This window comes from Dendrobates tinctorius, unplaced genomic scaffold (genome assembly GCF_039654945.1).
Source record: "Dendrobates tinctorius isolate UK_male_01 unplaced genomic scaffold, ASM3965494v1 ptg000041l, whole genome shotgun sequence".
Classification (NCBI taxonomy): domain Eukaryota; kingdom Metazoa; phylum Chordata; class Amphibia; order Anura; family Dendrobatidae; genus Dendrobates; species Dendrobates tinctorius.
Window position 1 is genome coordinate 2,309,795 of NW_027361709.1, and position 24,755 is coordinate 2,334,549.

Here is a 24,755-nt window from a genome sequence, read left to right on the forward strand (position 1 = left end):
AGGTCATCCGTGTGACATCCGTGTGCTATCCGTCTGCTAGTGTGTACCATCCGTGTGCTGTCCGTATGCTGTCTGTGTCCTTGAAAAATTATTTTCAATGTTAACCCTTTGACTTTTAAAAACGCACACGGATCGCACGCGGACAGCACACGGACATCATCCGTGTGCGGTACGTGTTTACACGGACCCATTGACTTGTATGGGTCTGTGTGATCCGTGCTGTTGCACAAAAATGGACATGTCAGCGTGTTTTGCACACGGACACACGGTCCGTGAAAACACGCTGACATCTACATAGACACATTCATGAGAATGTGTCTACGTGTGTCAGTGTCTCCGGTACGTGAGAAAACTGTCACTACACGTACCGGAGACAATGAAGTGTGAAACTGCCCTCATAAAGTACGCAGACATGCGCGCACACACATTGCACATACATGCATACACACTAACAACCCTGCCGGAATCACTGCATGGCCTCCCATCCCCACACACCAACTTACTCACTTCTCCAGGTCATGCTGTGACTTCTAAAACAGGCAGAGATGCTTACTTGTATAGACAGGCCTCAGTACAAATGCACTAACAGGGTGCAGCGGACCCACGTAAAATGACAACTGCACAGGTGCAGTAATACCTAATGAAACAGCCAGCCTACAATCAGGGATTGGCCGTGTGGCACACCAGTGCAAAAAAATAATCCGTATGTGTCAATGTTCACACAGGGAATGCAGAGCATATGGTTCACAGCCTCTTAGTAACACCATATAGGGGGGCTGCCCAGTGCTAACTAGAATGCCTCCCGTGTGAACAGAGGCCACAGTTTACAGAACCATTTGGGCCCAACTGCACCCTGAAAAGATAAAAAGTGCACAAAAACATATCAATGTATGTAATGTATTGGTAAATACTCAAATATTGGAGGATTATTTCCTCTTTTTGTGGTTTTCATGTTAGAGTAGGACTGGCAAGTGTAAGGAACTTTGACGTTAGTTTGCCAGCTTACGTATTATGGCCATAATATTAACCAATACCTTCCATATATTGATATGTTTTTGTGCACTTTTTATCTTTTCAGGGTGCAGTTGGGCCCAAATGGTTCTGTAAACTGTGGCCTCTGTTCACACTGGATGCATTATAGTTGGCACTGGGCAGCCCCCCTATATGGTGTTACTAAGAGGCTGTGAACCATATGCTCTGCATTCATTCCCTGTGTGAACATTGCCACATACGGATTATTTTTTTGCACTGGTGTGCCACACGGCCAATCCCTGATTGTAGGCTGGCTGTTTCATTAGGTATTATTGCACCTGTGCAGTTGCCATTTTACTTGGGTCCGCTGCACCCTGTTAGTGCATTTGTATTGAGGCCTGTTTATACAAGTAAGCATCTCTGCCTATTTTGGTTTTCTCAAATATTGGAGGATTCTTTCCTCTTTTTGTGGTTTTCATGTTAGAGTAGGACTGGCAAGTGTAAGGAACCATGCTGTGACTTCTGTCTGCTGCCGGCTCCATGCTGTGCACCTCTTGCTTCCCGCCTGCTCTCTGCATGCTTCCTGGCTGTATGCATAGGGGGGCGGCGCCAGAACTCTCTGCTTCTTATGGAATCAGGATGCACATGTCTAATATGTCCCTGGCCAATTAACAAGAGGCCTCTAGTATTTAGGGCAGCTCCACCCGGTGGTAGCTGCCTGAGCAAAGCCTTAATTCAGTTAGTGTCTTGCTACTGAGTTGCCAGGTCCTGTCCTGTGTTTTGCCTTCTCTGGATTCTTGATTCCTAATCCTGTGCGCAGTGCACTATGCGGCTGTGTCTGCTAGTAATGACGTGGCCGGGTCGGCACTATGCCTTTAATTTTGCTTGTGTGTCGCCCCGGCTGTGTCATTGGTAGCAGACACATCCGCACAGTGCACTGTGCGATGGCCATCAAGCAGCACCGGCGTGCCTACACAGCTGCTGGGGGAGTGGCCAGCCACTGACGGAGAGTGAGCCCCCCCTTTGTCCAGTGCCTCTGCACTTGCCCGGGTGCTGATGCCAGCCCTGGCTAGTTATCAGGGGGGAGCAGAACCTGATGGCCACATACCCTAGACCTATCAGAAAGGAACCCGTAAGCGATCCGCATCCAACAAACCCAAGTGCACAGACACACAGCGAAACGTGAAGGTTAGTCAGTGTAATACTGACCGGACCTATCGACCAGGAATTTAAAAATTCCCCATCCTAAGCCCAAAGGCACGGAAAAGGGTGTGCTCAAAAAGTGAGACGTGCTAATGTGCCAAAATTCAAGTGGGGATATCAATCCAAGTGAATTAAGGCACCCCAGGGTCGCAACTCCTGGGGCACTTCGCACCTCGGGCACTCAAACTTACTCGGACTTAGTGGCTTCGATCCTGGGCAGCCATGTTTTTCACCAATTGACTATATAAGCCACCAGGCATATTAACAGGCGCACCAAATCCAGTGTGCAATAACCTATCAATTTACTAGGGCAGCCCCAGACAAAGCCGCCTTTTCGAAAAATACTACAGGTAATCTTAGCCCAAAGGCTGAGACGCGATTCATCCACGACACATTACGATCCTGACCATTGGCGTTTCTGCCTGCGCAGTCGCAGTTCTGTACCAGTGACCCTTCTCTTTTCCACCGATACACGTTAGTGTTTTTATTTCACAGATATTCTGATCTTTTCATTGTGAATACATTTAACAATGATGTGGAGGAGATGCCCCCAGGACTCCGGTTCCTGCGGCCCCGGCTCCTGCACCTTCTGCTGCATTTGCTCCCGGAGTCGGGCGTCTGTCTTGTACAGCAGTAAAGTCTCCTTGTGAAAATGTATTGAAATGTTATTTTTTTTCTTTCCTTCCAGTTGAGGTAATTGTTCTCTGTCCTTTTCTTTCTCCATTGAAGTGACAATATTGCATTCAATTGGGCTTGAACATGGGCTATTGAGACTATCCGGAGAAAAGCCGAGAGGTGCCCCTTCCCTGGGCATTTCCATGTCCTTGAACAATAATAGCGTCATTTACTCCTGACCTTTACTAATCGTGTGGCGCTGCCTACAATGTATTCATCAGAACAATGCCGCCGATGTTACATTGTGTACTGGGGCTACACAGATCCCAGGAGCCAGGTAGCCACTCCTGCTAAAATAATGCCATCTGAAGGTGCACAGTAGCCATTCCTTCTGTCTACTCCATACGTGTTCATAGGGGTGTAAGAGTGTGCATGTGTCCCAACTGTCGAGCGTGCATGTATCCTCAGTGCCGAGCGTGCATGTATCCTCAGTGCTGACTGTGCATGTGTCCTTAGTGCTGAGCATTCAAGTATCCTCAATGCTAAGGGTGCATGTGTCCTCAGCGCCGAGCGTTCATATATCCTCGGTGCCGAGTGTGCATGTATCCTCAGTGCCGAGCGTGCATGTATCCTCAGTGCTGACTGTGCATGTGTCCTTAGTGCTGAGCATTCAAGTATCCTCAATGCTAAGGGTGCATGTGTCCTCAGTGCCAAGCATTCATATATCCTTGGTGCCGAGTGTGCATGTGTCCTCAGTGCCGAGCGTGCATGTATCCTTGATAGGGAAAATGGAAAAAGCCTCAACCACACAACGTATCTTCCCCGATGTCAGATAATCTGCCATGCTCACATCAATTTGCCTCCTACTTCTTTCCCCAACATCTCCCACCAGGGAAGGGTCTGCCTCTCCCCCACACTCACCTGTTACGTGGCCGCTGATTCAGCAAAAAATGTTAGATTCCCCAACTTTCATTTACTATATACGGAAATTTAAGGTATCATCTCTGCACTGGATAGGTGGTAACTGTTACATTGGTGAGGGTCCCATCACTAGAACGAGGGCTTGTGTCCTACAGCTTCCTCTGGTTGTCCCCTACAGTACCAAGTTTTTCCTTCTTGCAATCAGTGGGATCCACACACCGGCCTTACGGTCATCATTTGTCCAGTGGTGACGAACACACGGCTTTCTGTGCCTCGGGACATTCTGAATGTAGACACCATGTTCGCCAATGTCAGATTGGTGGGTGTCCAATCTAGGGCGCCCCCCACTGATCTGTGCACAAAGCCAGGACACCACAGTGCCGCAAACCTTATAGTGGCCGCTGACAGGTACTACAACTATGTCTTGTTTCATTTAACAGGAGCTGATCTGCAGTACCAGAGATTGGCCACTACGTAGTGTGCGGCGCTATGGTGTTCTGTTCCACACACTGTTTACATGAGACCACCGCTGATCAGATGTCGGACCCCCACCGATCTGAAATACGTGACCTATCTTAAGGAAAGGACATGAATATCACATTTCTTTTCTAGAAACATTTATTTTAAAACCAATAAATTAATGAAAAAAAAACATACAGTTTTGGTATCGCCGTAGCCGAACTGTCCTGGAGAATCATTACTACCAGGTCATTTTTAAATGCTGTAAGGGAAAAAAAACCAATGGCGTTATTTAATATTTCTCACTATAATTGCCCGTTATTCAGAAGCACACATGGTAAAGCGTCATCATGATACATAACCCTCATGTGGCGATGTCCACGGAAAAAGAGAAACACTATGGCTCCAGGGAGAAGGGGAGGAAAAAATGAAAGTGCAAAATGGCTGCGTCATCAAGGGGTTAACCGCATATAAAAAGCTCCTTCTAGATTTTTAACTCTGCTTTTTCGGAAAAAAAATCAGCCTATCTGCCATTAACTAAAACTTTGTAGGGAGAATAATAATGCAGCAGAAGGATGAGCAGGGGCAGCACATGCGTCCCACCGAGGTTGTTGTAGTGTCACTGCCCTCAGGCACAGGGGGGCTCTTAGCGCGTCAAGGACATGTCTTTTCTGTGCAACAATCGTAATGAGACAGCTTTAGTCATTTTATTTATTTATTTTTTTTTTTTTATATAGCGCTAACATATTCTGCAGCGCTTTACAGTTTGCACACATTATCATCACTGTCCCCAATGGGGCTCACAATCTAAATTCCCTATCAGTATGTCTTTAGAATGTGGGAGGAAACCGGAGAACCCAGAGGAAACCAATGCAAACACATGGAGAACATACAAACTCCTTGCAGATGTTGTCCTTGGTGGGATTCGAACCCAGGACCCCAGCGCTGCAGCGCTAACCACTGTCCGTATCAGCGCATGCGGATACCATTGCTGCTGCTGCGCCTCTTATTACCGTCCTGCACTTGGAGACTGCAGACTTTTATCAAGGAGCAACCAGCACCTTAATATGGATCCCTAAGTTTAAAAATTCCCCGGTATTTGCAGGTTCTTCATTCGTCCTCTTGTATTTTTTGCACTTACACGGGGTTAAATCAATTCATTGCAAACGTGCAATCGTCACGCATGGCCTTAAAGTGGAAAACTCGGTTACTAGGAGGGAGAATTTGCTGATTGTGCTGGGAAGATGATACTGCATTGGTGCTAAGTGATCTCAGCTGCCAGATGAAAACACTCAAAGGGCAGCGAGGAAAAAATAAGCCACAGAAGAAGGGCTGTCATTATGGCCAGTAGGGCCTTTTGGTTCTCAGTATCTGTTTCTCCCTGCCACATTCTTCAGCTTAATTCTCAGGATAGGGGGATCCTTGGCTCCTAGCCCTCCTCTAAACGGGGGTCTAGTTTTGGAAAACAGCTGACCAAGTGTTATACAAAAAGCCATTTATTTCAATATTTGCATGAAATACTACATTCTCCCTGTAGCAACTGCTGAAGAGGCCGTAAGTAGCTGATGGCAGTAATAGCTGTTCGCTGGGGTTTGTATAGACACTTTTGCAACTTAAAAACTGCACAATGTTTTTTTTTTTACAACTTTACAAACAGTCTTGATTTCCTACTGTTTTGTGTATATGGCTCCCAATGCAGACCTATGTGTTTCCATGGTAACAGACTACAGGCGATCTATGTGTAGTCTGATTCTGTATGCATGTGTTACGCCACTCCCTCTGCCTCCTCCTTTCGTACATAGCGGACAGATAGTAGGAGAGTAGGCAATACGTGGTTTCATGTGTATAGCTCCTTAAAGGGTTTCTACCAAGAATGGAAATTATCCCCAGGATAGGGGAAAACGTCTTGAATGCTGGGGGTCTGACTGCTGAGACCCCTGCCGATCCCAAGAATGAGGCATTCTGTTAAAATGTTTTTTTTTTATCAAGAATAGAAGTTATTCCTATCACTGGGATAAGGGATATTGTTCTGAGTGTTGGGGATCCGACCAATGGCACCTCCATCGAGTGCTGTCTGAATGGACTGGAGGTTGAGTGTGCGCTCCAAGACTGCATTCACACCTTCTGCTGCGCTCGGCTATCTCTGGCGCTACCATTGAGCATGATAGAAGTGGAGGTGTTCATGCTCGACCTCTGCTCCTCCATTCACATGGTTCTTTTCAGAGTTCTGTTCTCGAGGTCAGCGAGGGTCCCAGTGGTCGGACCCCCAACAATCAGGATGTTATCACTAAATCTATGGATAGGGGATTATTTCCAATCTTGGCACAAACCCTTTAAGGCCAGTTTAAGTCAAGCGCATTTTGGGCGCATTTTGGTACTGAGGATCTAAGTACCGGGCCAGCAATGGTTCTAAGACCTAAACTGAATCCGGGGTCAGGCCAGGACTTGCATCTGAAACACAGGCGCAAACATGCGACCGTAATACTTCAGTCTGAAGCTTGGGTGCAGCGCTGCAATCCAGAAACTTGTTACTAAAAAGTGGCGCACGTCAGACAGAAATTTAGCGCACCCTACAGCTATACATAGCACCCAGCAAGGTGCCAACATCTGTTATTTTGGTGGAATTAATTAATAAATGTGTCTAAAGTAATTTGCACCAGAACGGTTATTTAATTACCTGGATTGTTTCTGAGGAAGAAATTCGCTGGTTCTGGATGACATCTGCCCGTTATAGTGTCTGACGTGTTAATTGCATACTAATTAAAGACAGGCGTGCTAATATGAGTGCGGGCAGCCTGTTGGCTCTCTCTCCTGAATATAAACCACCAGCCGCAATAGGCACCACAGAAGAGGGGCACTTAAAGAGGTTGTCCAATTAAAGGGAGTGTTCACTTTTTTATATTATCTATTATCTATTGCGATGACCAAAGCATCACTACATGTGCTGCCTCTGAGGGAGAAAGGAGACTGGCGGGGGGACCCCGTCAAAAGTACAAAGGGATGGTGGCAGAGCTCTCAGCTGAGCTCAGTTAACCACTCCCCCTCTATAATCTGTGTTCTGATGCAAATCCATCAGATTGCAAAGGAGAAAGTTTATGGATTAAATGTGCGCTGCTTGACAGATCACTCCTTCCAGATTATATTGATTGTACTTTTATTTCCCAACGCGTTTCGAAGTTTACACTTCTTCCTCAGGGGATGACATGTCTCCTTTGCAATCTGATGATTTGTGGTCACGGAGTGGCCCTTTGGATGTGCAGCAGCCTGACCTTTCGTTCCTATTTGTCTGTAACTCTCCTACATAAGGTGAGTATAATGATTTGATTTGACATCAATCCCTACTCGGGTAAGACCCTATTGCGCTTTTTTTCTTTCAGCTGTTTGACTGATGCAAATCCATGAGAGAGCTAGCATTTGCTGCATGGCTTCAGAAGGAAGGGGTGTTCATATGTGATGGGGGAGTTTTCTGTGACTGTTGCGTCATTTGTAAGTGTGTTAAATCCCTTCCCTTCTCTACTTTTGTTTATTCCCCATCCTCCACTTCCCAGGGCATTCCTCTGATATATGTGAGTGAATATTTTGTATGCCTGGAGTCTTCTGTTAACCTTTGTTTGTTTAGCCTTGTTTGTCAGGTAAGTGTAGTGCGGTGTAAAATAGTGCCCCTCTCCCAAGGGTGGGGGAAGAGAACAGATGGAGCGCTAACTCAAGAGAAAAGGCAAGGGTGGCGACCCCGGCATCTTCACCTTCAGAAATATCCTGGGGAATAGGGCGAGCTAGGGTTTCCTCTAGTTGTAGAGTCAGGGAAGGAGCCCCTGTTCGTGGGTTACCTGACAGCTGTCTCGTGACAGTATCCTTTAATGATTTTTCGTGCTCAGTGGCACCCCTTGGCCAAAAGATGTGCTACGGAATTGCAGTATGGCCCCATTGAAAAACATGTGGTCAGGAAAAATTGTAAAGATTGTGCAGCCCCAAGCCTGAACGTCTGATCCCACCGATCACATCCTAGCGATATGCCATCACTTTAAGAATGGCTACATATCAATGAGGCGCAGCATCTGTGACAGATCCAGACGGCGCTTCTCCATCAGTGATATTTCTGATCCTCTGTGCGTGCTCCCCCTCGACTTGGAGCGGCCCCCAGATCTAGTAATAGCAGCTCAGATCTGGCACCGCCACACATGCTGAATCAGGAGACATGTGTAAGCCTCGCTCTCGGCCTGGCATACTGGCACTTTCTCTATTTTTAAAGACATTATGTTTTTTTTATTAGTTCTGTATTTTTTTTTTTATTTATCGTTCGTTTCCAGAGTTTAATTTTCTAACTCCTAATATTTCCTAGGTTCCGCTTTATTGTGCACAGTTCACATTTTGTAGGCCTTTTCCTTGGCATGTTCCGCGCAATTTGCAAATTAATTGTGTCGATTTATGACCCGAGCGCTCGGGCTCATGAGATCCACTCCCTGATTTGCATCGCTGACAGATTTCTCTGCTCTATTTTAATGAGAGGAAATATGACATAAAAGGGTGACAGCCGACTATTGATGTATAAACAGCACATCAGGTCACGGATTCGCCATAGCGATGCCATGTGTCCCGTATATCACCAGATGGCAAACACGCCTGTGCTATTTACGGGGCCCATGGCTGCAGGGATCTATGCTGTATGTCACCTATAGAAACCCATGGGGTTCCGCTCTACAGCTATGTGTCTCCAATGCATGCCTTGTTACAGGGGCAAACCTATCATTGCTGCAACCAGGGGCCCAAGAGGTGAAGGGGCAACTATTACCTCCAAAGCAGGAGAAATGGGGCGTTATGATGGACTATTGACTAGATAGGGCCTTGTATTGTTCTTGCACAGGGGCCTTTTACTATCTGTGTCCGCCAATGCTTTATTATGGAGGTATTCTTCTTCTCCAGAAGCCGAGGGTATCACAAGGCATGCAGGCATATAGAATACATAATATACAGAATTCTTGGGGCTCCGTTTTCTAAATGCATGAGGTTGATTGTCAGCTCTGCAGGCCAGTTATATAAGAAGTCCTCCATGTCCTCCATACCTTGCATGTTTCTAGGACTCATGCATGCCTCCTATATAGGGCTCTATTCACATTATGTCTCAGTGTCTTCTCCCAGGGTGTCCATAGGGTATAATGGGTGTGATTTATTCTTTTAACACACATGTATTTATACCGTCCTTTTTTTTAAGTGTATTGGAAAGAGTCGACTGTTCAATACAAGGAGATTCTGCAAAAAATTATATACCGCATATATACGTGTACGGTTTGGCAGTGGCCCACATATCTGACTGTATGCATATGCTGGGGCATTGCCATTGGGATATATGGCGAATATTAGGGGACGTCCACGTGTGACAGCAAAAAATCTGTTCATGTTTGCTGTATGCCTTGTCACAGATTTACATTGCAAAGGAGGAACATCCAGACTTTAAAGGGGTCGTCCCACGAACAAAGTTCATTTTAATCAATAGATCTTGGAATAATAATAATTTCCACAATTGGATGTGTTTAAAATAAAATGTTCCTGTGATGAGATAATCTTATAAATGTGCCCCTGCTGTGTACTGTGTAATGTCTGTGTCTGACCATACAGGCAGGGACATGGACTGATCATACCACAGCTCCTGGGCAGGAGAGGAAGCAAAAGAAAGTATACAGCCATTACAAGAGGTAAAACATTTTTTTTAAACCAGGCAGGAAAAAGCTTTATCTCAAGGATCCTCAGTGATCCCATGCTGTAACGTCCGTATACTTTCTGTGGTATGATCAGTCCATGTCCCTGTACGGTCAGACACGACCATACACAGTACACAGCAGAGGCACATTTATAAGATTATCTCAGCACAGGAACATTTTTTTAAACACATCCAATTGTGGAAATTATTATTATTCCAAGATCTATTGATTAAAATCAACTTTAAAATTAATCGTGTTTGTGTTTAAAACTTCTTACAAAGATTACTAGGTGAAAAGTGGACAGGTTATGCTCTAATTTTATTCCCGCTGCTCCCGAGTATTGCAACCTTTTTATTTTATTTTTGTAGCCATCATATGGTGCAAAAGATGTGACCCTTGTTATTTAGTGGGCTGAATATGTTAACTTGTTAGTTTTTTTTTTTTTTTTTTTAGGCGAAAGCCTCATTCACACGTCCGCGTACTAGAAAAACAGACCGATTATTCTGATCAGACACATATGTCGAATATTGTTCTGTGGAGGGTTCGGACGCAAGCCTTTATGGGACCACTGAACGTGGGCAAGAACGCAGGGTGAAAGCACCCTTATTATTGGGCAGCACGGTGGCTCAGTGGTTAGTCCTGGGTTCGAATCCCACTAAGGACAACATCTGCAAGGAGTTTGTATGTTCTCCCCGTGTTTGCGTGGGTTTCCTCCGGATTCTCCGGTTTCCTCTCACACTCCAAAGACATACTGATAGGGAATACAGATTGTGAGCCCCATCGGGGACAGCGATGATAATGTGTGCAAACTGCAAAGCGCTGCGGAATATGTTAGCGCTATATAAAGATTATTATTATTATCATTTATTATTATAGCGCCATTTATTCCATGGCGCTTTACACCGTTGGAGAGATAAAAAAAAAAAGTATCTCCACCTTCTCCATCCTGTCCCTGAAAATCGGACCGCACCCGGATGGTAACTGAGTGCTCTCCAATTTTTTCCCGGACCCATAGACTCGCATCGCTGTTCTTGATCCAACCATCAGACACGTCTCTGCGCTTTTCCTCTGACCACTCAGATCACAGATATGTGAATGGTCCTATAATAGACGATCACAGGTGCGAGTGCTATCCGTGAAAAGTACGGATAGTAGGAGAATATCAGATGTCTGAATGAGGCCTGTGTCACCACCCCCCACACGCACACACACAGAATCCTGTGACCACACCCCTTTGGTAAACAACATAAAAATTAGCATGAAATATAAAGGCCATCACCTCTGGAACCATATGGCGGAACAAAAAAAAAAAGCTAAAAAACGTTAAACTCGGCAGCAACAGGCATAAAATAAGAGCCGTCTGCCCACGTTTCACCTGGTGACAGATCCCTTTTATATTGACAAACTCCTGATTTATTTTTTTTTTTCACATATATATTGGATTTATTAAAATCTCGTCCGTTTTGCTACTACTGTAATTCGGTGCGGGGTTTTTCCGCTTGAAAATCTGCGCCGTTTCCGTCGCATGTGAACGTGCCCTTATTGGAGTGTCCGCTCTGCCGTCCGGCCATTGTTCTGCAGGTGACATTCCTGCGCCAGGTATCGCCGCGCCACGTCACACACTATGATCTCTCGGATTGTTCACATAATAGACAGAAAACCGTTCTGTTCCTGGGAATCGGCCTGTACTATTGTACTACAAGGGGCACGGAGCCCCCTCCTTCTATAATGGTGAGCTACGTCTGTGCCGCCGGATCAGTTGTTACTGTAGGTTACCATGAAGAATGATTTAGTAACCCCCCTGCCCAATCTCGGCGTGTAGCCCCCGGGAGGTGCCGCAGGGCATTCCTCAGCTGCTCCTGTCAGACTCCCCTCAGATCTCTGCCCATATAGTATGGTCCTCACTGTCTGGGATACGTTATTCAGGTGGCTATTGAGGATGGCAGGGGGAGGACGAGAGCCGAGCCCAGGGGTCCAGTGGGAAGCAGTGACCGTCAGCTGTACGTAGATGTATTGGTCATTTCTGATCAGGGCACTGCCATTCATGCCAATGCAAGCCTAAGATCCGCTGCCAGGGAGCCTCACTACACCCAGTGACAGGGGACCCAGCACAAAGGAGAACTGGTGATGATGAGCGCCAGAGACCGTACTTCATAGAAAGAGGAAGACACCAGGGACCACCACACTGTGCATTGCTCACGCCAACCTGTGCATTAATGGGGCACAGCACAGCCCAATGTTAAGCCATACAATAAGGCACCTCTTCTGCAAATCCTCTCCCTTGTGTCTCGGAGACAGTGGACAGGCTGCCCGTATCCCTCACATGTGCCAGCATGCCAGGCTGGAGAAGAAGCCTTTCTCTCTGCTTGCAGAGGATGCAGGATGATGGTAAGACAATGGTTGGGATGATGAGGGTATTCCTTGTGCTTACTCTCAGGTGTGCGTACAGTTTAACTATGTCAGTGCTGGGGGGAAAAAGAGAAGAAAGGCCTATACGCCGGTGTAGAGATGAGGGATTTCATGCACTCACCCTTTATTTGCTGGACATGGTTTTCGCTTTGCTGTGAATTGTCGGTAATTATAGCGCATTGTATTTCATTAATAATGAATGGGCAGAAGTTGAATATGAAGCGGATAAAAATAAATGTGGGGGAGTCAATTTGATTTCTTGTAGTCACTGAACGCAGCGACTGATGACCTGGGGTGACCTCATAAGCGCCACTGCTTGGGTTAAATTGTCAGTCAATTGATCTGTATAAATAATAGGCGCAAAATAGTGGCCCGAGGTCGAGAAGGAAATACTCATTAACCTGCTAAGTCTGAGCCGGAAAAGCCCACAAGGGTGGCCGCCTAGACAGTGATACATCATAATGTCTCATCCATGTAATGTCTCATACGTGTGATACATAGTAACATCTCATCCATGTAATATCTCGTACGTGTGATACATCTTAACATCTGATCCATGTGATATATAGTAACATCTCACCCATATAATATTTCATCCCTTTGGTACATCATAATATCTCATCCAAATGATATATTGTAATATCTCATCCATGTGATACATAGTAATATCTCATCCATGTGATACATAGTAATCCATCATCCATGTGATATATCGTAATATCTTATCCATGTGATACCTCGTCATATCTCATCCATGTAATAGCTCATTCATGTGATACATAGTAATATATCATCCATATGATACATCACATCTCATCCCTGTGATACATACTAATATCTCATCCATGTAATATCTCATCCATGTCATACCTCATAATATCTCATCCATGTGATACCTCATATTATCTCATCCATGTGATACATCATGTTTTATCCATGTAATATCTCATCCATGTGATACATAGTAATGTGATACATTATAATATCTAATCCATGTGATACATCATAATATCTCATCCGTGTAATACCTTGTAAATTCTCATCTATGTAACATCTCATCCATGTGATACATTGTAATCCATCATCCATGTGATACCTCGTAATATCTCATTCATGTGATACATCATATCTCATCCATGTAATATCTCATCCATGTGATACATTATAATATCTCATCCCTGTGATACATAGTAATATCTCATCCATGTAATAGCTCATTCATGTGATACATAGTAATATATCATCCATGTCATACCTCATAATATCTCATCCATGTGATATAGCGTAATATCTTATCCATGTGATACATAATGTCTCATCCATATGATATATCGTAATATCTTATCCATGTGATATATTGTAATATATCATCCATATGATATATTATAATATCTAATCCATGTGATACATCATAATATCTCATCCGTGTGATACCTTGTAATATCTCATCCATGTGATACCTCGAATTATCTCATCCATGTCATTCCTCGCATTATCTCATCCATGTGATACATCATGTCTCATCCATGTAATATCTCATCCATGTGAAACATAGTAATAGATCATCCATATGATACATCATAATATCTCATCCCTGTGATACATAGTAATATCTCATCCATGTAATATCTCATCCATGTCATACCTCGTAATACCTTATCCATGCGATACATTGTAATATATCTCATCCCTGTGATACATTGTAATATCTAATCCATGTAATATCTCATCCGTGTGACACATCATAATATCTCACTCATGTGTTACATCATATATCTCATCTGTGTGATACATCATAATATTTCATCCATGTAATATCTCATCAATGTGATACATCATAATATCTCATTAATGTGATACATAGTAATATCTCATCCCTGTGTTACATTGTAATATCTCATCCATGTGATACCTCGTAATATCTCATCCATTTGATAAATCATAATATCTCATCCCTGTGATACAGAGTAATGTCTCATCCATGTAATATCTCATCCATGTGTTACGTTGTAATATCTCATCCATGTGTAAATCATAATATCTCATCCATGTATTACATCGTATATGTCATCCATGTGATATATCATAAGATCTCATACATGTGATACATTGTAGTACCTCATCCGAGTTATACATTGTATTTTCTCATCAATGCGATACATTGTAATATCTCTTCCAAGTAATACATTGCAAATAGTGATGAGCGAACGTACTCAGATAAGGTGTTATCCGAGCGTGCTTGTGTGCTGAGTGAGTTCGGCGTGCTCGAAAAATATGTTCGAGTCCCCGCGGCTGCATGTCTCGCGGCCTGTTTGTGAGACAATTCCTACATGTGTTGCGGCCGTACAACATCCACGAGACAATCCGCTGTGGGGACTCAAACGTACTTTTCAAGCACACCAAAGACACTCGGTTAGCACCCGAGCAAGATCGGATAACACCTTACCCGAGTACGATGCTCATCGATAATAGTAATATCTCATCTATATGATATATTATAATCTCTCATCCATGTGATACATTGTGATATTTGTTATGTGTTATACATTTCATGACATGATACATTGTAATATTGATCACTTTGTAATATTTCATACATAAGTCACAGCCGAAAGTTTAATACTTGTGATCCATTGTAAAGTTTTATGTAAGTATCATATATGTTGTACATGGTGAGATTTCAGACATCTTTTTTTTCTGTTTTTGCATTTTATGAGAAAAAAAAACTTTTTTTTTTTTGCTTAATCATTATTTTCATCCATTTTTGGTCTTTGTGTCAGTCGTGCAGCCTCTGTTTTCCTTTTATGCAAACAAATACGTTTCCAAGCGTCTCCTACCCATTAGAAAGTAAAGCCCGGCCCATACTATGAAGCAGTATGGATGGTATCCACGTGCTCTTCCTTATTTTTTCTCATATCCATTGACTTTTATCGCCAATTTCAATCCTCCAAATGAGATCAAATTTAAACATTACTTTTTTTTTTGTCATTTTATTTTGTATGACCATGTCCAAAAAAATTCAAGTGTGAACAGACTCATAATTTGCTATAATGGGCACAGGTACGTTAAACACTGACGTCCGGACGAGGCTTATTTTTTTATTTATGTGTTACTGTATAAGGTTACATAGGGATCAACCCCATCCAGAGAAATGGAAGCGATCCTTAGTAGCAGATATACAAAAAAAAAACCTCCTGCGTGTGACCATAGGCAGTGCCAGAAACGTTGATAAATCATTCACACTAAATGAAACATTGTTGCTTGTGTCAGTAATGAATCCGGCAGAGGTTCTATATAATGTGCTTTACTATAATGCCGGGGTTTACACCCGCGATACAATGTAACATTATACCAGTGTCCTCTTAATGCTTTCTAAGGATTTTCTCGCAGTCACTGAATCGCCCGTGATCAGTCACACTGTGTAGGAATCTGATTACACTATAGTTATCATGTGTGAATTTTTGTAAGTTTGTTTCACTGTTTGCCATAGAGAATAATATATTACTGAGTGCAACACTTTACAGGTAACTACTCACTAGTGACCAGAGACATTTATAGCTTCCATCTTCTTCCCCGTCGCTGTTTGTCCTTATATCTTGCCCATATTGTTACCTTGTATAGTTATCCCATGTCCATGCCGGATAGACTTACTTTTGGAACCCACATCTATGTGGAGGTATAACAGCTCCTGGGAAGATTTTTGTTTAAGATTTTGTAGGTGTCTTTGGGAATTTTTGTCCCTTCAACCTAAAGATCATTTGTGAGGTCAGACCCTGATGTTGGGGGAGGCCGGGCTCACAATCTCCATTATAGGAGGGGGCTGTGGTCTGGGCTCTGTGCGACCGCTCATGGGGAAAAGAGAAGGGTCTTCCCTGAACTGTTCCCTCAAAGCTGAAGCTAGAGTTGTCCACAATGTCTAGTTGTGAAGCATTAAGATTTCCCATCACTGGAGCTGAGGGTCCGAGGCCGCCCCCTGAAAACAGCACACAGCATTATCCTCCTCCACCGGTACAGGGGCACGATGCAGTCAGGGGGTAAGTCCTCCTGGAATCACCAAACCCAGACTTCTCCATGAGACGCCCATGAAAAAAGTGCGATCCGTCACTGCATGCACAGAACACGTCTCCTCCAGATTCCATTGGTGGCAGCTTTACACCACTCCATCCAAGCTCGGCATTGTGCTTGGTGATGTACATCTGCATGCTGCTGCTCAGCCGTGAAGTGTTTGTGCTGATGTTATTCCAGAAGAGGTCTGGACTCTGCAGGTATAGGGTCAGCAGAGTGGTGGTGACTTTTCTGACTTTTCTGCCCTCTGCTCTTCAGCACTTGTCCCCCCCCCGCTCTGTAACGTAACTGGGTTTCCACTTTGTGGCTGAGTTGCTGCGGTTCCTTCCACCTCTCAATAATATCACTCACAGGTGATGGGGGAAAATTCAGGAGGTAGAAATGTCATAGACAGACTTGTAACCCCGGTGGATCCTATTACAGAACCGCGCTGGTATCAGGGAGCTCTGCACCACGGCCCGATCTGTCATATGTCAGTAAAGCCAGATGGCATGGTGGGAGGCCAGAGGTTATACACGGGGAACGAGGTGCTGAAGGCTATCTACCAGGAACGAGGGGCTGGAGGTTATACACCGGGAACGAGGGGCTGGAGGTTATACACCAAGAATGAGGCGCTGGAGGTTATATACCAGGAACAAGGGGCTGGAGGCTATATACCAGGAATGAGGCACTGGAGGCTATATACCAGGAACAAGGCGCTGGAGGTTATACACGGGGAACAAGGGGCTGGAGGTTATACACCAGGAACAAGGGACTGGAGGTTATACACTGGGAATGAGGCGCTGGAGGTTATACTGTATACCGGGAATGAGGTGCTGCAGGTTATACACCGGGAATGAAGCGCTGGAGGTTATATACCAGGAACAAGGGGCTGGAGGTTATACACCGGGAATGAGGCGCTGGAGGTTATATACCGGGAACAAGGGGCTGGAGGTTATACACCGGGAATGAGGCGCTGGAGGTTATATACCGGGAACAAGGGGCTGGAGGTTATACACCGGGAACGAGGCGCTGCAGGTTATACACCGGGAACGAGGCGCTGCAGGTTATACACCGGGAACAAGGCGCTGGAGGTTATACACCGGGAACGAGGCGCTGCAGGTTATACACCGGGAACGAGGCGCTGGAGGTTATACACCGGGAACGAGGCGCTGGAGGTTATATACCAGGAACAAGGGGCTGGAGGTTATACACTGGGGGCAATTGGGCTGAATGAGAAACCAGAATTCATTGATTAAGACCTATGGACCAATACCCTTCACCATATAGTGTATACATATATATTAATATTCTGGGATTATTATACACTTTTTATTTTACTTACATAAACGTAGCGCCGCATGAGCCATATTTCCCACTATGATTGCAAAATATGATTTTTTTTTTCCTTCATTTCCATAATTATTGAGTTGTGGTTAGTCCTTATTCTGCAGTGAAGGTCCCAGTGCAATTCTTCCGGCTGGTGTGAGAGGCAATCAGCAAGCTTGTAATGTACCATAATTGACCTTACATGCTTGGGCCTCCATCCTCACCTTGCAGGTGTAGTGTCCCTTTAATACCATCCTTACATCCCATAAGGCCCCTTTCTATGATTTATTTGCAGATCCAGCCACAATGGGCTCATCCACGACGTCGGCTTTGTATTATGACACATTACAAGATTGAAGTATATATCACTGACAGGGTCTGTCACGGAGCAGGGAGACAGAGTGACACCCAGAGCATCCTCTTCACATATCACTGATTGTGGTGATTTACTATTCTGGACGTATTAAATGGAGAGAAGGAGCGACCTTGACACTGACGTCTTCATATGTGACACACAGTCTATAGCCTTCACTGGGAACATGGGCAGCAAATTACGTTGTCTTATCAAGTGTCATCAAGACGCGTGTGATCCAGAGCCCGGGCATTCACCACCACTGCAGCAATGTATGGACGCGGAGGACGTCATTTACAGGCTGACATGTTAGTCAGGAGTCTGGGAAAGCTGTGTGACAACCCTCTTATGGAAGCCATATTGGTTGTCATTCATTCTTCTTTGGACATTTACATCCAAGATTAAAAAACAATGAACTTTGCAAATAATTTTGTTAAAGAGAATCTCCACCGTTTTGTGTCTTCAGCTCTTATGCAGAGCTATGTGTCCCGGTGGTTACTGACTACCTTGAGTCCATCATGTGGGGCAGAGAGTCGAGGATGGCTTCCAGCTGCTATACTATTCATATCTGATGTTTAAAGAGTTTAAAGGGGTATTCCCATCTCGTACCCACAGGTTATCCTATAAATCAGCGTTTGTGTTTTGTACATACATATACACACAGTATATATTCAGGGGCATTGTGTATATTCATATATATTTGTAGGGTCACCGTGTAGATACACTATATATATATAGGTATATATCCAAGGGGTACAGTGTACCTTTTATATATATTTAGGGGCACAGTGTATATTTATAGCTACATATTCAGGGGGCACAGTGAATATTTGTATATATCTAGGGGGCACAGACATTAGATTTTGTTTGGATTCTTCACTACAGAAGAATAAATGTATGATGGAGCAGCCAATCTGAGTCAAGTAGACTGAAATTGCAGCAATTGTGAATGGTAATCTATCTGGCTCACGGACAGCAGCAGCCCTTGAAAATATATTTTCTTGACAAGTATGAATTATGCAGAAAGAGCCAACAGGTTGTCCTATATATATCCAAATTCAAAACGTAGAGAATTCAAAAAAAAAACAAGCATCATGAAATCTCTTCCGTGTGATGTAGTGTGATGGATATCTTTTGAGAGTGAAGGCATCAAGTGAAATCTCAGACTGTCCCAGCAGCACAGAGTATATAAGGAGAGGAGTGTGCTGTTTTCACCCAAGACTTGTTCACAGTACTGTCAGCTCTCACCCCCCACACTGCCTGCCATGAGATGAGATCTGGAAGTGTTTGCAAAGATACATAACTCTGCTGTAGATGCAGAGATGAGGGAGTAGAGGAGGGCGTGTTCTTGTCTCCCCTGCAGGATGCTGCCTGCTTTTTGATTGGTCAACCTCATACAGGGGAAGAAGTACATGACCCTAGAGGCAAATATCTGGTAACACCCAGTTCTACTGAAACATGAATTATAAACTAAACTTTGCAAGTGCTTATAAAAATAAAAACTGTGTTTTAGTCTCTGCAGCTACTATTCCATGATGTGGTCGGGTTTATCATGCTCAGACTGGTGAAATGTCGTAACTATGTATGTAATGATGTGTAAGCGCGTTAAAATACTTACCGATCACTACCTTCTCGTTTCCAGCTCTGCTGCCGTCCTCTCCTGACCCATCTCTTCTGAAAAGAAATTGTCTCACATGGGAGTTTGTGTGTGGCCTGAAAGTCGCTTTCCCAATGCAAGTCTACGGAGGTTCGTTCTGATGATCCATAGGCTTACATTGATGGAAGTCGCTTCGCCCCAACAACGGTCCCTGTGTGAGCCGGTAAAGAAGAGCAGCGGTCAGGTGGGACCAGAGCGGCACTGGCAGTTACCCATCATTACATAAGTAATTAATCCACCCAAAGTGGAAGGCTAGATGGATGGATGGATGGATGGACGGATGGACGGACGGACGGATTGACCTGGGTACAGATGTTGCAGTGCAGTCTCGTTTCAGTGTTCTTTATATTGTATTTTGGTGCCTGATATTTCACATTTTGTCAGTAGGTGTCATGAACGCACCGACTGTAAAGATACCCACGAATTGTCTGCTCTCCTCTGCCCGCAGCTGCACCAGGTCGCTGCCCCTGTCTTTCTACCCTTCAGATCTCTACATTCACATACTTGTCTGCATCTTATGTCCTGTCACAACTTCCTCGCTCTGAACCCTGCTGTAGAATATAAAAGATGCTGAAGGATGTACAAAGGTCTGATATCTGATTGATGGGAAATCTGCCACTTTGGCCTCTTGTCCACAATGCGCCAAGTACTGGGAATAGCAGAGATGGGAGAGGAGTTGTTTCTCAATAACTAGAGCATGCATAGAGGAGAGAAGGTACAAAACAAAGATAGTGCATGTCCAAGTGCATGTTCCCTTCATCCCCTCCTTATTTCCATGGTAGGTTAACAGAGTCATCTCCTCTGTCGTTTGTAGGAGGAAAGTTAGTTTTTCCTATGTTTCCGAAGTTGCATTGCATGTGGCCGAGCAGGACAGATCCAAGAAGCGAAAGATCTGCTGTGTATAGATATCTGCCACCGGCACCTACATTTTATAGTTAATAGGGTCTAGATAAAGTTTTTTGAGATTGTCAAAAACGTGGAGATTTTTATCTGGTGGACGCCTCAGAAAACGCCTAGTTAAGAGCAGATTCCATTCTGAGCCGCTTCAAAGAACAGATATTATTATTATTATTATTATTATTATTATTTATTGTTATAGCGCCATTTATTACATGACACTTTACATGTGAGGAGCAGTATACATAATACATACAAGTACAGTAATCTTACACAATACAAGTCACAACGGGCACAGGAGGAGAGAGGACCCTGCCCGTGAGGGCTCACAATCTACAGATATTTGTACCTTCTTTCTTCCTAACAGATGTTTTCCAAAGCTGGAAAAAAAAGCTGAAAAAACTGGACATATGAACAACAACGTGTTTTTACAATAGAAATCAATAGGAAGAATTTTTAAGCAATTTTTTTCTACCATTTTTTAAGTGTACCCACTCCAAGGATCTCCTCAAAAACTCCATGTGCAAATGGCTTAAGGCTGCACACGTACTTATCAATTATAAGAAATGAGAGTGCAAACCTGACCATCAGCCCCTTATCTCCCTATGGTGAGATGTAAGGACCTGCATAGTGTAGAAGTTGCCACTGTGGGTGCACAGAGCAGCTTTTCTTATGGTGTCTAAGTCCTTGCATGGCCGATAATATGACGTGTATTCAGGCTCGGACTGGCCCACCAGGGAACAGGAGAATCCTCCGGTAGGCCCCTGTGGAGTAGTGCTGATGAGCAGTGCTATTGCCCTTGATTTACTATTTGCTGAAGAAGTTATCTAATCATTCAGTGAACCAGCCAAATTATCATCACATAGAAGCAAAATTACATTTGTGTACTGGGGTCAGGTTACTTTTGCATTAAGCTGAACAGTGGACTCCAAGAGTCAATGTTATTGATGGGCTTTTGCCAGCCAGTCCGACACTGCTTGTATTTTGGGACTCGTTTGCTTTACACACGGCTTTGTTAGAAAGGGATAGAGTTAATAATTTTCGAGCGGTGGGATAAATCTCCGCACCCCTCTTATATTCAGCCGTTTATCTAAGAAAAAAAAAACCTGGGCCCCTGGAAATGCTGTGATGAATGTCGCTGCGGGGGAACTAAACCTGTCTTGTCCCAGATTTGCAGGTAGGTGTCAGATAATGGAGGCTGGCACCATGAAATCAGCTCCTGGATATCTCTCAGACACAGGCCCCGGGGTGTCCTCACATGATCGGCCTCAGATCACCCAGAAATATTGTTCTGTAACTTGGACAACATACAGATTCCTGAACTGTGGGGAGATTGATCTGACAGCTGCTCTAGTTAAATGTCGCTGTGGGATAAATGTCATTAGGGGGTATGATGCAGCGCCGAAGGCCTGGGATATTACACGCCCGGATTATCTGAGGTCAGGCTGCACACCGGCAGTCAATCTACTGTCGAGATGCTGGGATCTGCTGCTGTATGTTGTCAGATCCCTCGGCCGACAGCTATCCCTAACAGGTGATGTTAAGGGAGAGAAGGGTCCAACCTATTTCCGTCGGCCGATCATTTTGTTCTCTGGGACAGTGAACACAGGAGTTCTCCGCCAATCCAAACATTCCAGTTTATGGGAGGCCTCAAGAGTATTGGGTGCTAATTTGTCTGTGGGGGCTTTAGGCAGGTGTAGATGTGTAGTACGTGTCCCGACTGGGGGTGGTCCCTTTCGGCTGCGGTATAGACTGGAGACAGACGCAGAAATCCGTTCAATTAGGTCCACTTTATTGGGTGTCGTCTTTGACATCCACAGCAGCATGACTGCCTCTGCACATTGGCCGGGTACCTATCACTTCCTCTTACTCCTATTGGCGATGACCTCCTGGGTTCTTTCACCGTGGCTGCCGTTAGGCCCATGGCCACAGCGCTTCCCCCGACCGAGTCTGTCCACTGCGACACTTACTACCCCTTTGGTGTTCAGCTGTCCGGTACCTCAGGCCTCCTTTTTCCTGCGTCCTTCGCTCTGCAGCTGTCTTGTCAGGGCCACCCCCTCCCACGACTAGCCGTCTCTCTCCTCGGTTTTCTCCTGAGCGCTGCTGTCTTCTATCTTCTCCTGAGCTCTTCTGTCCTCTGTGGCTCCCTGAGAGAGATCTCCCTAACCCTGGGACTCTCCTTCCTTTTATCCCCTTTCCTGAGAATTTCCCTCCTTAGTCCCCATAACTCGCCCGCCATGACTTGGCGTTTCCTAGCTTTAGCTGCTGTTAGGTCCTCTTCTCACTATCCCTATGTCTCCATCTAGTGGCCAAAACCCAGTACTACACCATCTCTAACTCATGCTTGCTGTTGTCCCACACATATACATACAAGTCATAATAAAGCATTATACACATCACATTTTACATTTACTTTCCTCAATCTGACAGGTCCATGTATCAGTCCACCCTCCTACAGATGCTCTCCTATAACAATTAGGAGGCTCCAGAAACAAGGGTATGCAGATCTTCCAGAAGCTCCAAAACCTCCCGGAAAGGAGCGCTTCAGGAAGGTTCTTGTTAAGCTCCATCGTCTCAGCCCCCTATGTGCTCTTTGAACTTTCAATTAAGTGTGGAGGGGCTGTAAAATGGGACCAGGGGGCACAGCCTTGTAAAAGGAGCAAGATCATGAAATGTTTTTACTGGTGCACTACACATCAGCAGACCTTTTTGCTGAAAATACATCCCTTGTGAACATACCCTAATCTTTTTGATTGCATCCTTTCTAAGTAAGCGGACTCCTCCCAATGTGAAGTCTTCCTGGAGCCCGTAGGTTGGTGTTGGATTTTCTTGGTTGCACTTATTGAATACTTTACATGTAGTCAAGATGTCTCTGCAGCTCTGATCCTCTCACATCATGCAGTCTCACATACAGAATAGCTGCAGCTGCATCCCCCTCTTCTCCACTATTTGTTATTGCAGAAACACCTTCCTCATCACTCACCAGCCTCAAATTCACTTTGTATACACGTAGAGTAACACAATTAGTAAAAGTGTGAAGAAGGGGGATGCAGCTGCAGGTTTCCTTCTTCCCAGGTTTTTATGAGAAGGAAGAGAAAGTAGCAGAAGAGAAGGCATTGTGTCATTGCACAGATCAGGTAGCCTGAATAGAGGGTGGCAATGCCCTATAAACAGAACTGGTAATGTGAAGTAATGCGTGCTTTCTAGACTTCACTTTCAGTAGACAGAGGCACGGAGGAGGACGCCAGGGTCTGTGCTGTGACTAAGCTGAGTGCACGATTATCAATTTATGGCGTGTTTGCTTGTGATGGTTCAGTACAAATTCTAAGCTGATGTGATATTAATGATGGCGGCATTTCCAGTCCTGCTTCACTGCACACAAATGTGATCACCATCAGGCTCCACGTATATACAGTGGGGAAAAAAAGTATTTAGTCAGTCAGCAATAGTGCAAGTTCCACCACTTAAAAAGATGAGAGGCGTCTGTAATTTACATCATAGGTAGACCTCAACTATGGGAGACAAACTGAGAAAAAAAAAATCCCGAAAATCACATTGTCTGTTTTTTTTTTCATTTTATTTGCATATTATGGTGGAAAATAAGTATTTGGTCAGAAACAAGCAATCAAGATTTCTGGCTCTCACAGACCTGTAACTTCTTCCTTAAGAGTCTCCTCTTTCCTCCACTCATTACCTGTAGTAATGGCACCTGTTTAAACTTGTTATCAGTATAAAAAGACACCTGTGCACACCCTCAAACAGTCTGACTCCAAACTCCACTATGGTGAAGACCAAAGAGCTGTCAAAGGACACCAGAAACAAAATTGTAGCCCTGCACCAGGCTGGGAAGACTGAATCTGCAATAGCCAACCAGCTTGGAGTGAAGAAATCAACTGTGGGAGCAATAATTAGAAAATGGAAGACATACAAGACCACTGATAATCTCCCTCGATCTGGTGCTCCACGCAAAATCCCACCCCGTGGGGTCAGAATGATCACAAGAACGGTGAGCAAAAATCCCGGAACCACGCGGGGGGACCTAGTGAATGAACTGCAGAGAGCTGGGACCAATGTAACAAGGCCTACCATAAGTAACACACTACGCCACCATGGACTCAGATCCTGCAGTGCCAGACGTGTCCCACTGCTTAAGCCTGTACATGTCCGGGCCCGTCTGAAGTTTGCTAGAGAGCATTTGGAT

General features: G+C 44.6%; 1 protein-coding gene across 2 annotated transcripts in view; it reads left to right on the top strand.

The window, feature by feature from the left end:
• GRIP2 (glutamate receptor interacting protein 2) overlaps positions 1 to 24,755 on the top strand; it is a 280,364-nt gene that overhangs the window by 14,177 nt on the left and 241,432 nt on the right. The window contains exon 1 of one of the 2 annotated variants that reach the window (XM_073574994.1): positions 12,227 to 12,254. The exons of the other annotated variant lie outside the window; for it this stretch is intronic. Coding sequence (XP_073431095.1) covers positions 12,242 to 12,254 — 13 coding nt within the window. The 5' untranslated portion in view covers positions 12,227 to 12,241. Of the gene's footprint in view, positions 1 to 12,226; positions 12,255 to 24,755 lie in introns of those variants that run through there. 2 annotated transcript variants of the gene reach the window in all.